Source organism: Myripristis murdjan, chromosome 14, assembly GCF_902150065.1.
Source record: "Myripristis murdjan chromosome 14, fMyrMur1.1, whole genome shotgun sequence".
NCBI lineage: Eukaryota > Metazoa > Chordata > Actinopteri > Holocentriformes > Holocentridae > Myripristis > Myripristis murdjan.
In genome coordinates, this window is record NC_043993.1 from 23,023,302 (window position 1) to 23,036,088 (window position 12,787).

Genomic DNA, 12,787 nt, shown 5'->3' on the forward strand with positions numbered 1-12,787 from the left:
GCTTCAAAAGTTTGGGAATATTCAGAAATAGAAACTCTCCATGTGGGAAACGTCATATATGGGAATATAATTAAAATTGTTGAGGTTATTTGCGTAAAGGCTGTATTAACATGTCATACACAGACATAGAAATAAACCTTTTGCCTTCTCATAAGCAGACCAAAACACAAACCCTTCTAATAGAATAATAAAAAAAGACAATTTAGTAATGCATTTGACTTTAATGAAATGAGTTTTCCCTGTTTGAGGCCTGAAGCAAGGCAGTCAATGCTACGGGTTTCTTCTTGGATCTACTATCATCTGAGGCTCACACAGCAAAATTAATTTAAAAAATTCATAAAATATAAACTTCTCTTGCCTCGAAAAATAATTAACTGTAAATGTGACATTTAACTTAGACACACACAAAAAAAGATAAAAATCTGAGAAACTGCAAATGCAAAACCAGCTTTGGTCAAGTAAACCTAAATTTCACTTCTTCATAAAAGGTTTTATTAATGAGTTTGTGTGACTATACAAAATTACAATATACTACATGCTGTAGATGAGGGTTGTTTATTCTTGGGGATATTTTCTGTTAAGGCCTGTAACATCTACGCCAAAGACAAATCTGTCACTCTGTAGACCTTTTGGATCACGACTTCCACATCATCTCCACTCAGGTGGCAGAGGTTCAGGACGCACACAAGGTGAGTGTCTTCCAGCTCCTTGACACTCGCCAAGATTTCCTCTGCAAGAAAAAAAAACAACAACAAAACAATAGTGTTAAGACGTGCAGTGTTGTAGGCAGTTAAGACCAACCAGTTTGTGTGGCTGATTATGCAACAAAGCTTAAATGAAGTCGCACTCTCTGGCAGACAGACAGTTTGCTGCTGTTACTCAGCAGGAAACGATTCCCTACTAAACCCAACCAAACCCTGGGCTCTGGGTTATGCCTGGCATCTGTCTGTGCTTTTGGAAGGAATTTTTCACGTGCAAACTTTTGACGGTTTCAGCTCCACCAACGAATGGCTGGATGGCCATTCATTGGTGGAGCTCGTTGCACTGTGTTTGGTTGAAGAGAAAGGAGAGAAGAAGAAGAAGAAGAGTACTAATACCAACACACTTTACTTCTATAGCACTTCTCAAAGCCAAAGATGCTTCGCAGAATACAGTACTATACAATATAGGTGCTATGATAAAAGAAATTAAAAATTTACAAGAACATCATACAGAGAAAAAGCTATAAAAACAGGGATTTCAAAAAGGGTTTAAACACAAGCTAAAAAAAAAATGTGTGTATATATAAAATATAAACAAACAGAAAATATGAATAGAAAATTCAAAAAAGTATAAATCTAAGAATGTATAAATATAAAAACAGAATAAAAAGAAATACAAAATAAAAGAACACTGAAACATTTGTGTGAAGGGAGACAGGGAAGACTGTAGCACCAATTCAACTAGCTGGCCAGATCGCGCTAGGAGTCAAGTGGGGGATATTTTTTTGTGTGTGTAGTTAGGGTGAACTGTTCCTTTACCCACTCTCAGATGCTAAATTATCGGTATAATCATTATTAATTATCAACCACCTCACAGGTCTAACTTGGGAAACAACCGACTCGGAGCATTGACCATCTCCTACCTGGCTGTGGCAGCGCTGCGTCGCTCTGGCCGCCTGGGTCGCTGAGCGGGCAGAGGAACCCTGAGGACAGGCAGGACAGCATCGTGTTGCCATGCGGCTCCTGAGGGAGACCAACGGCTCTGGGATCCTCGGACCACGCCACGGGGAAAAATGCAGCATCAACGGCTATCTGCTTGTTGATCCCTGTCAAAGAGTCAAATGGGGGAAGCTGGTAGTTAGTGATATTAATAGGACAAGACGTACCATCACTGTGTACATAATGGGCAAAAATCAGTGGTTTCGTAACCCCAAAAAGGACACTGAAGTTTTGCTGTAGCTGGGACAGAATTTCTGATTAATTTCCAAAGCATTTTTTATCCACTTCATGACAAAATGACCCAGGTGCAACACTGGCACAGTCTTTCATTTCCTATCACAGACAAATGCAGTTCTTAGCATAAAGCAGCACATACCTAGTATTGTTGTCTGGTAGTATCCTGGGCAAACCGCAGGTGGGATGGTATCGGTGCAGTGTTCTGGTGTCCACTGGGACGGGTGAAGGTTACTCCACTGCAGGAGAGCGCTCTTCTGCTCAAATGTGAACCTTTGAGAAACGCTCTGTTGGTACAGCCCGCCTTGACATAAATGTTCAGACACTTCCTGACGTTGCCTTGACCAGCCGTTGCTTTCCCAAGATAATCTGTCATGGTCTGGTGGAAACAGACACAAAAAGGAGAAAATGTGCACCAACTCCTGGCAGTAAAATATGGAAACTTTTAATGGTGAATAAAGGCAGTGTGTTTTGGCTGTAGCTGCCCTCATCAATTACAGGACAAGTCGCCCTGTCCCCCACTCATCAGCCAATGGGCAGCTCAGTTCATTTGGGGTGGGTCTCTAGTCAAAAGTCAAAACCAAAGTCATGCATGCAAATATGTATGCACTCAGTGTTAATCAATATTCACAGTGAATACATTTTCAACAGTAAGGCACATAAAATACAAAAATCTCAACATAAACAACAGAAGCCACACTTTACTGGTAAAATACAATTAAAGGAAATTCTTCATTCAGCTCACTGGCAAATAAACTATTAAAATTCAAGATTCAAAAAGTCTCTTGCCATTTTCTAAAATGATTTATATCACCTATCTATCTATAGAGGCTGTATTGCTAACAAAAAAAAAAAAAAAAAGAGACGGATGAAATGGGATTTTTGGCTTCCTTAAAACGCCCAGCTTCAGGATCCTTCATATCATCTCTTTGAACAAAGCTCCCATCCACCACACAGGCATATAAGATTACAAATAACAGTTTCATTCACTTTCGTGTTGACATAGTTTTGTAATGAATCACAGCTGACGGTGTAATTCATCATCAAGTGACATTTACCAGAGTTAACCTGCGGAGCAACAAATGTGCCTTGGTTTGAATTTGGCTGCTGTAGACCACATTCCTCAGCTGGCAGCTCCTCTGATTCAGACTTGCCCTCTTCTTCCTCCTCCTGTCTGTCCGCTGAGGCATCACGCCCGGCTGTCCTGTGGGTGGCCAGAAACAGAGCTCAAAATACCCTGAGTGGTTTATCAATCCCCGTTGCCCAGTGAATGTTCATTACCTTATTGTTTGCATTTTGGCACGAGTCACGCAAGACAGCTGGGCACCACTGAAAAACATGTTTATATTTCAGATTTGTGACAGAATTTAGGTCACGCAATCAAATCATGCATTCATGAATTTGCACCTTTTTACAGTAGTACATTTGCTGTTTCAGTGTCACACTTGCATTTGGAACTCGAACCTTACCTAATCTCAAGTTTTCTTTTCCTTTTGCTGGCTGAGAGCTTCTCACCAGAGTGAGATGTCTCACTGGTCTCTGGCAGCTCAGCCACTTCCCTCTGGTTGCTCTGTGTGTCTGGTACAGTTTCTTCAGGCATGTTGGAAAGATCCAACACCTGTAGAAAACAAGTGGTTTAATTTTGCAATTATAATGGTCACTGCTGTTGGAAATATGTTTTGAAATCATCTCTATGACCTGCTCTTTGTCCATTCCTTGCAACCCCGTGTTCTTCGGGCATTTGAGGTATCGCACAGCCATGATCTGCCCTTGGATCGCGAGTCGTTTATGCTCCCGGTATTGCAAAGACTCCAACTCCCTCTTCAAATCTGCTGCAGCAACCAGAGGAACTTGAGCTGGAAGATGAAGCAAACACCACTCAAACATCAGGGGAAGCATCCAGTAAAATAGAAAGAGGGCAAGACAATACACAAGAAATATAATCAAGCAAAGTAAAAGATACAAGACAGTGGGTAAAACTAGTTGAATAAAATCACTGAGTGAAAGTAAGCCTATAAAATTGAGTTATGAAAATGTAGCAAAAAAGCACTTATTTGGCTTCTCCAAAAAGGCTGACACTTACTTTTCACTGTAAACTTACAAACAATCAGAAAATGCACAATCACATTACTGTACAGCCAAGAAGACGCACTGTAACTCACACAGAGAACCTTGTCAAATGAATTTTTCTCTGAGATTTAGTGCATTTTGTTGTCCTGCAAAATGATTCCAAAATGCTTGTATTAGATATGGAATACTAGAAATACGGCATAATCATATATATTCTCAACACATTCTCTACACAGTCCAGTGACCACAACTCCAAGTCTGGCCTTAAGACAGCGCTCAGCATTTCCTGTGGGGATTATCAACTTTTTCCCCAAATCCACTGGCATTTACCAATCTTTTCTCAGTTGCTGCTGCTGGACTTAGTACATGGTTTATACAATCAGGTGTCATTAAAAGGACACATTTTCATCCTGACAAAATGTCTGAGAGAAGCTATGCCTGAAAATAAAGGACAGAAAAGATCCTTACCTGCCCAGTGACTGAGATTTTTGGTAGATTTTTGTACATCCTGGCCTGCACCTACAGTATAATACATCTAAATCAGTTTGCCTCGAAATGACCTTAACACTCTGCGCTCTGTCCTCTTGGTGATGCATTTGCTCCACAGTCATCTCACTTCTCCTGACAGAGTTGTCTTACTCTATATCTCTTGTTGTAAATCTGGTATAGTGTAATCCTAATCCTCCCCACCCTTGCTGAACACGCTCTACATTATCGCTGTGGCTGCTGAACTGCTTCTCTTCAGTTCCATCTTCACATTGCAGATACAGGAGGCCCTGTCCTCTTAGACCCTCTGACCTGCCAGTTTCATCTCCAGTCTTATTTTTGCACTGGGGCTGGGCAATAAATCGATTATATTGTTTAATTTGAATTTATGTTTTAAATCAATGCTAAAAAAAAACAGCTGTATTGTAAAATTGAGATTTTTACTAGGTATGTTATAACAGCCACTGATGCGCAGTCAAATGAGCCCCAATTCACTCATCACACACAAGTGTGCACACTCGCATAAAATGTGCATGTCCAGAAATGCATGCACAAATCACCAATCACATGATCATGCCTGCGAAAATTACCGACAATTAGTAGTAGTAGAGAATCAGGAAATATCTAGATTAAAATTGTTAATAGTTTGAAATTTAAAAATAAACAAATAAATAATAAAAAAATAAATCAAGATTTTATTTTTGGGCCATATCACCAAGGCTAGATAAGGGTAGTTAATAACACTGCAAATGTTAAAATGTTAAAATTAATTAATTACAATGGAACTTCAGAATAATTAATGGCATGTATGTACATTCAAAAATAATGTGTTAGCAGTTAAATGTAATAAACAGAGCACAGACTCTACTTTCTAAAGTACAGTGTTCTCTTTTACCTTTAAGTGTATTTTGAAACAACGTGCCAGTGCATGGCACAGTAGCTCACAGTAGCTTGGGTCTGGACTCAAATTTGACCATGCTCATTAACTTGTAATCCAGTGTACGACATATGTTTGTGATACTTTTGTGTAGTACGTACATTATGTATGCCTTAGCCAAATTATTGGACTGGAAAGATTTAAAAACAGGATAGACTGTGCTAAGTACTTAGCTCATTCACTGTGAGGTCGCTTAGCTATACAGTTTTTGGAACTTTTTATACAATACAAAACATACTCATTAAGACACAGACAGTGCAAATGTCTTTATCTTCTGCTCTTGTAATCCATGCCATGGCAAACCCGATGCACATCCTTCATCTACATCTTATGGTGCAACTGCAGGAGGACGCTGACCCACATTTTATTTTATTTGAAACCCCAGACACTGCACTTTCCTGACAACCACAAAAGAACAAAGCCCCACTTCTTGTGGTTGAGTACTGCAGCAGACCTCACTGTTTTTACATCCAACCATTATTCTTTGTCTTGAAAAGGGCAGAAACAGGAATGTGTTCTTCTGAGGAATGCATTTTATACTTTGTGAGAAGAAAAATGACAATCTTTTCTGGCACAATAAAATGTCATAAAAGCCAAGATACCTCAAGATTTTCTTAGCCTACCAAGACATTGAAGAAAACTGCTTTCTCCTGGATTTGCTATCTCACCTGAGTTATGGGCCACTGGCTGCGTAAAGGTCCGTGGAGCATGAGGGTAGCAATAATGGCCACCGACACGAGTCTTTTGCAGTACGACATTGTCCTTCAGAGTCTTAGTCCACTGGATGAAGCTCTTCACCCTGGGGTCAGTCACGTACGGTTGACCTTTGTGGTAGCCTGTTGTAGAGAGAAATAAGAACTGTACAGCAGCAATTCCTGAGACAATATTACACTGGTGCTATTACCCCATATGTATAATCGACTGATTACTGCATGCTTAGTATCACATCATCTGACCTGTGATGAACATTTCTGTCTCACAGCTGCTGGTCAGGTAAGGCAATGATCCTTCCACGTGACAAACCCTCATCTGAGTGCAAACCAGGTAGGTCACTGCGGAGGAGATAATGATTGTCTAAATGAACTGTTCAGTGTGCAAAGATTTCCGCAATGACAGTGTGCACAGTCGTTTACTTACTTGGACAAACATGGTTGAAAACTTCTGGTTGTGAGGAGGAAAAAATCTCCAAGATAAAAGGATGGTTAGATGTTCCATCGATTGCATGGACCCAGCGGTAAGTCCAATATTTTTCTGGACCTGAAACAAAGAAAATAAAAAAGAAATAAGAGAAGGAGTAGCATGTTATTCTACAATTATTAATAATAAATAATTGTCAATGAATCCATGTAAAATGAAATATGAACATTTCTCACCCTTGTTCCCTTTACTCCTAACTCTCTCCACACGCCCTACAAAGGTTACCAAACCAATGACATCACATGCTGAATTGTTGCCTAAACTCTGCAATTCGGACCTGCAAGAAAATAAATACATAAAATTACCAAATGAAATCGTAATAACACAGTTTTGTTGCAGTCTGGGATGTTATTTAAATGATGTACAAAAATGCCAATGCTACTTGTTGCTATTTCAGAATGATGTTACCAGAAAAACAAGGCAATCAAAGATAAACCAGTTAGATGCTTAAACTTGCAGCAGCTATTAATCCTAGGGAGGAGGGCGGGGCCAACAATTCTACGAGCCAATCAGCAGCCAGTGATGCATTAATAATGAATGATCTCCAGTAGGGCTTATTAGATGCTAGGTGCAATTTTCTTTCCTTTAAATGTCACAGTTGTGTTTTTGATAACAGTTTATCATATCAAATCGCAAAAGAAGCTTGTTAAAACTGATTAAAATAGCTTATTAATTAATGGTCAATAGTTGATACCTGGTGGTAAACTGGTAGGAAACGTCAGGCAGCCTCCACTGGGGAAGGACACTCTTCGGTGAGACCATGGTGACGACTGAAGCTGGGTTCCGAGGATTCAGGCAGATCTCTGGGAGAAACACAGAGGAAAACTAAAATCTAGTAGTGTGTACTGTGTTTTTGTGGGGCGTTGGTGGTGGTGGTGGCCAGATTTTTCAAGTTTGATCCATACTTGTGCAATTTCAAAACTTGGAAAATCATCCCTTTAATTTTCCAGAATTTCCAAGACTCCACCGCACACCTAACCCATGTGGCCTGTCCACATCTATATGAAGTAAAAATGTTTTTACTTGCATGTACCATCCCACATACTGCAAAAATATTTCCTGAAAGAAACCTAGTTAGTTCACTACATGTGTTTGTTTGATATCTGAGGGGTAGATAAACATTATTCTAATAGGAAATGTTCTATTTACCCAAATTGTTGCTCTATACTTTGTACATTTATGGATAATTTCTTTCATATACAGTAGAATCAAACATGGGAATGCGAGAGTTTAATCGGCGTCGCCATACCGACAGAGGAAAAGTTCTTCATTCTGTGGTGGTCCATCTGGGGGTGCGACCGGTTTGAGTAACTCTGCTTTAGGGTGTAGTTCTGGAGGTACAACACTGTTCCTGTGTTCAGCCTCTGGTAAAACTCTGGACAGAGCTCGTTCCAAAGCACGAGGGACATTGTGCCACTCTGGTCTGCGACCTCAAAGTACGCCTGAAACACAGGAAAGCATGAAGTGAAAACCAAGTTGGCTGCTCTGTCACAACATGATAATGGAGTGTTAATGATAAAAAATAAATTACTGCCCAGATCCTGTTGGCATCTCTCTGCTGCCACTGAGGAAATCAAATTAAAAACTCTTGGTGATGTAAAACCCACCTGGTAAGGGTAATCAATCTTGAGTCCAAACTTTCCATAGTACCGTAATCTGGATTTGTGTATTATCCTCACGAGGAGAGGGAGGGGTTTCCATGTGTTTCTAAACGATGACTCCAGGTCACACAGAAGCATAATCTTGGACACTGTCGAAGGAAAAAATTACAAGCAGCACACCATGAGGATTTTCTCAGCAGGTTTTTGAATGTTTTGACCAGTAAAAGGAAAATTAAAAACTAAAATTAGGTTGTGCAAAACATATTTTATTTATTCTTAAGAGATCATCATTAAACTCTGATATGAGTCCCACCTGCAGCTAAATGAAAAGGAAAAACAAAATCACATTGTAATTACTTTGATAAATATTGCAATTGATGATAATTACAACTGATGATAATTTTCACTTGATTAATTGAGGTTATTACTCATTTAGTCTTAAGTGTCAAAAACAATGACGAACGTTCATCATTAGAAAGCTGCCCAAAGTGATGTCTTGAAGTACCACCTCCATCTCACCACTAACATTTCAACAACAAAAAAAGAAACAAATCTTAGCATGGTGGTGAAGCTGTAATCAGTAAATGTTTGGTATTTTGACTTGATAAATAATTAAAAGATTGATTAACGAATTTATAATCGACTCATAGTCAGACAGTCCAAAAAAAAAAAAAAAAAACAAAAAAAAAAAAAAACAATTAACTGACCAATTGTTTCAGCACTACTTAAAAAATGATTTCTGAAAATTAAAGATTTTTTCATACCAATAAATGATCTCAAGTTCAGGAACCCTTAACTTAATTGGACCCTGAAAAAACAGTGCTGGACAGTGTTTTCCACTTAACTATCAAGATCAACACCTGCATTTGTTCTTGAAAAATACACCAGATGGGGATAAGATGCATTGAGGTGCACTGTCACAATTTTCTACTTAATTTTACGCAGAATTAAAGTGTGAATTCATGGGAAATGTAAAGTAAGACTAAGGACATATTAAGTACTTTGTGTTTCACAGAAAAGAAATATTGAGGACCTCAACATGCACATACTATCCAGTACACTCCCTACAGGCCTGCTCCTCATAAAAACTAAGGCTGGGATGATATGTTTGTCTCCCAATTCAATACTATATTGATACGTGGGTGCCGGCATTTCATCTGTATTGCGATTCTTAAGTAGTGCAGTTCTACAAATATTGCGATTCAACATTATGATTTATTGTGATTTTTGTTTTTTGAATTATCCTCTAGTTTGTGGATGTAAAGTTTCATGAGGCTGGGAACATCCTAAAGGTCACAGTGGGTCATTTTATACAGTTACATCAAGTTTCAAAAAATTATCTCACTACAATGATGTGGCTACTAGCCTATCACATCACATATGAATAAATTGGGCTCGCTGAATCCACAAGAGTCTCAGCTTTCCAGTCAAACCCAATTTATGCAGTTCCAGGACTGTACAGGCCCCAGTCTGCAGAAATACACCATTTTAGAATAGGACAAAATAGCACATTTGTACTGCATGGAAAAACCTGCATGGTTTGTGCCCCAAACTGCATGGGATTAGCATGAGGTGGGCATGTCTGCAAAGGGGAGACCTGTGGGTGCCCAGAGAACCCATATTTATTAAGATATCTTGAGGTCAGAGGTCAACAGACCCCTTAAAAATGGCCATGCCAGTTTTTTCCCTTGCCACAATTTAGCTTAACCTGAGGCAATATTTTGTCCCCTTGACGGCAACCTTTCATATAATCTGGATATACACAATATTGCAATTTTTGCTGGTGTCTGATATGCCGATATTCTCAAACTCTTTTGGCTGATTTCCGATGTCGATACTGATACATGCACATATTTTCTTTCCGCGTAATTGCAGAGAACATCAAGTCTCTCCTGTAGTGGAACTGATATATTATTATGTCTGCTCTTATTGTGAAGGCCCACTGGCAGATGCAGACATAAAATACAATCCTTTTCCAAATGTACACATTCACTGGGCAAAACAAGGAAACTACCTCAACTTTGGTTAAGTAAAACATGCTGTACTTATTTTTATATAACATTTACTTTCAAACTAAATTGTAAGATTCATCCTAGTGAAACAAGTCTGGATGATGCTCTCTCTGAGACAATCCTGACAGCCACAGCCAGGACAAACTTGACTTATTACACATATCGGCATGTCATATTGGCAGAAAATTTCCTTTCAGGCTGATACCTACATTTCATTTTGATGATACTGATGATGTGCCGATATTATCATGCATCCCTAATATGATCCTTACCTTAAATCGATTTCAATCATAAAAAAAACTCACATACTCTGTTGATTTTTCCCACTCCTCATAGAAATCCAGAATATTGGACTATTTTAAAGACACTGCCTCCTGTGGATAGACTTAGGTTTGATCACATTGACAACAGTGCCAACCTAACCATGTTAACTCACCATCCAGAACCACATCAGGTGTCGGGCTGTAGGGCCTCCATACATTTCCCTCAGGGTCGTCATTATTCCAGAGAGACAGGTAATGTTTGCGGCTCACCTGCAGGGGCACATCGCCCAGCAGTGCCATACTCTCCATGCCATGCTTGACGAGCACAGGCAGAGAGGTCACGTCAGTCACGTGGGGTAAAATACCAGAGCTTTCTGACACACATCTGAGCTTCTCGATGCAAATATAACCGTGGCCCACTCTCCTCTCGCTGTAAACAAAAGACCACTCCGTGATGCTGACATCAGTCCCGGTCCTGAGGATGTTTTTGTGCACCAGCTGGTTTAAAGTGCGATCAAGAAAGCACTTTGCCTGCCACACCCCGTCGGTGAGCGTCACGTCGTAGCTGTAGCTGTCAACCTGCGGCTGGACTCCTTCTGTTTGCTCTGACAGGTACCTCTGCAGTCCGATGACAGCCACGGGAACAACCTCCTCTGTCTGAAGTTTGAGAGACTGTGTGGAGGACAGTCTCTCCAGCGTCTTACGCAGGAAAGACTCTTTAGAGGACGAGCTGGTTTCCATCACACCCAGCTCACTTCGGCTTTTACCTCGACTTTAGTTGTTCTATCGTCACTGTCAACAAGTTAGCTGATGTTAGCTTGTTAGCCAACTAGCTAGCCCGCTAACATCAACCCTTCTTTCAGTCAACATGATAATGTTGGGGTGTATTCCCAGTTAACCAACACAGACATACACGAAGCATCCGATTAAACAAAAGAGTAGACTTTCCGCAGTGATTTTAGCTACAATGCTGGACTAAAACACTTTCAGTAGCCCATGTCCAAGTTTAGCTGTTGAGCTAATGCACATACAGCAACAACACTGGGACTGTTTGATTACGTCACCTTCCCCTGACACGAAAAAAACCCAAGTTAATCCAAATGAAACATCAGATCTACGTGGCTGATGTATGGAGGGTTTTGATGAATAAAGTTAAAGTAATCTGCCCGAAAGACTAACCGGTTTGTAAACATCAGCAATAGTTATTGAAATTCCCGCTTTAGCAGAGTCGGTTTGAACTGACGTCACCGCGTCAGTTACCACGGAAACCATTTTTCCCAGGATGGCGAAGTATGTTTTTACATTTTGAGTGGTCATTTTTGGCTTATTTGTTAATGTTAGGGTTAGGGTTGGGTTGAGGTTAGGGTTAACGTTTGTGTTAGGGGAAAAGCTGTTAACATAGGGGGAAAAGCTGTAGAGAATGAATGTAAGTCAATTAGTTCTATCCTTCGTCATTCTAGGAAAAAAAAAGATTGCTTTAGGGAACTTCAAATGCTGCGTTCATGAGACGTGGGAAGTTTTCTCCCCACTTGATATCAGCACTGGAACTAGGACAGTTTCATAAATCACTGACAGAAAAAAATGCATAACATTATAATATAAGAAGACTCTATGAATCTGGAACTCTGTCCAAGTCGCACTAGAACCTGAAAGTGTGTTGAAATACATAAAATGTGTTGTTTTTATTACTCGCACCATTCACTGCCAATGTTACTTATTTTGGTTGTGGTCACAGAGCTAGATTAAACCAAAAGTCCATTTACCAAAAGGCACTCAGGAGAGAGAAAACCTCCACCGATGCTTAATGAAGTCATGTATATCCTACTTCTTGAGCAGACTCTCAACGTGCTAAAACTTACTATTTTTCATCATCCGGATTTGATTGACCTACAAAGTGGCATATTCATTTAATTCAGTTATTACCAAGAAATACAACACTATGGCAAGGTTAATGAAGGGGTAATTTGAAAATCATAATTGCAATGATAAAAAAAAAAAAAAAAAAAAAAAAAAAATCAGTAAAGAAGGGAGATTTAGATTAAAATATGTATACTTTTCACTTTTAATTTTCTTTCATTGTATTTATGTGAGTGAGGGATTTAAAATGTGTGTTTGTAGCCAACACCGCCAGCAGAGGGCGATATGTTGACTTTCCCAGCTCATTCTAAGAGGTGAGATGCCTCAGTGTTCAAGTTTCACGTCCACAGAAACAACAACATAATCTTTAGGAATAATTTTTAAAAGAGCTCCCTATCTAGCTGCCACAATTAACATTGCTCCGCTTGTT

The 12,787-nt window shown here is 39.6% G+C and overlaps 1 protein-coding gene across 1 annotated transcript; it reads right to left on the reverse strand.

Moving 5' to 3' along the window:
* Positions 1-201: 201 nt before the first annotated feature.
* radx (RPA1 related single stranded DNA binding protein) lies at positions 202-11,731 on the reverse strand. Its single transcript, XM_030068524.1, has 15 exons — positions 10,674-11,731; positions 8,232-8,374; positions 7,874-8,066; positions 7,319-7,427; positions 6,801-6,901; positions 6,565-6,684; positions 6,384-6,479; positions 6,096-6,263; positions 3,633-3,790; positions 3,404-3,552; positions 3,216-3,263; positions 2,993-3,138; positions 2,077-2,313; positions 1,625-1,807; positions 202-730 (listed from the first exon to the last, which is right to left on the reverse strand). The coding sequence occupies exons 1-15, from the start codon at positions 11,239-11,241 to the stop codon at positions 594-596; spliced, it is 2,556 nt and encodes an 851-aa protein (XP_029924384.1). The 5' UTR covers positions 11,242-11,731; the 3' UTR covers positions 202-593.
* Positions 11,732-12,787: the final 1,056 nt, after the last annotated feature.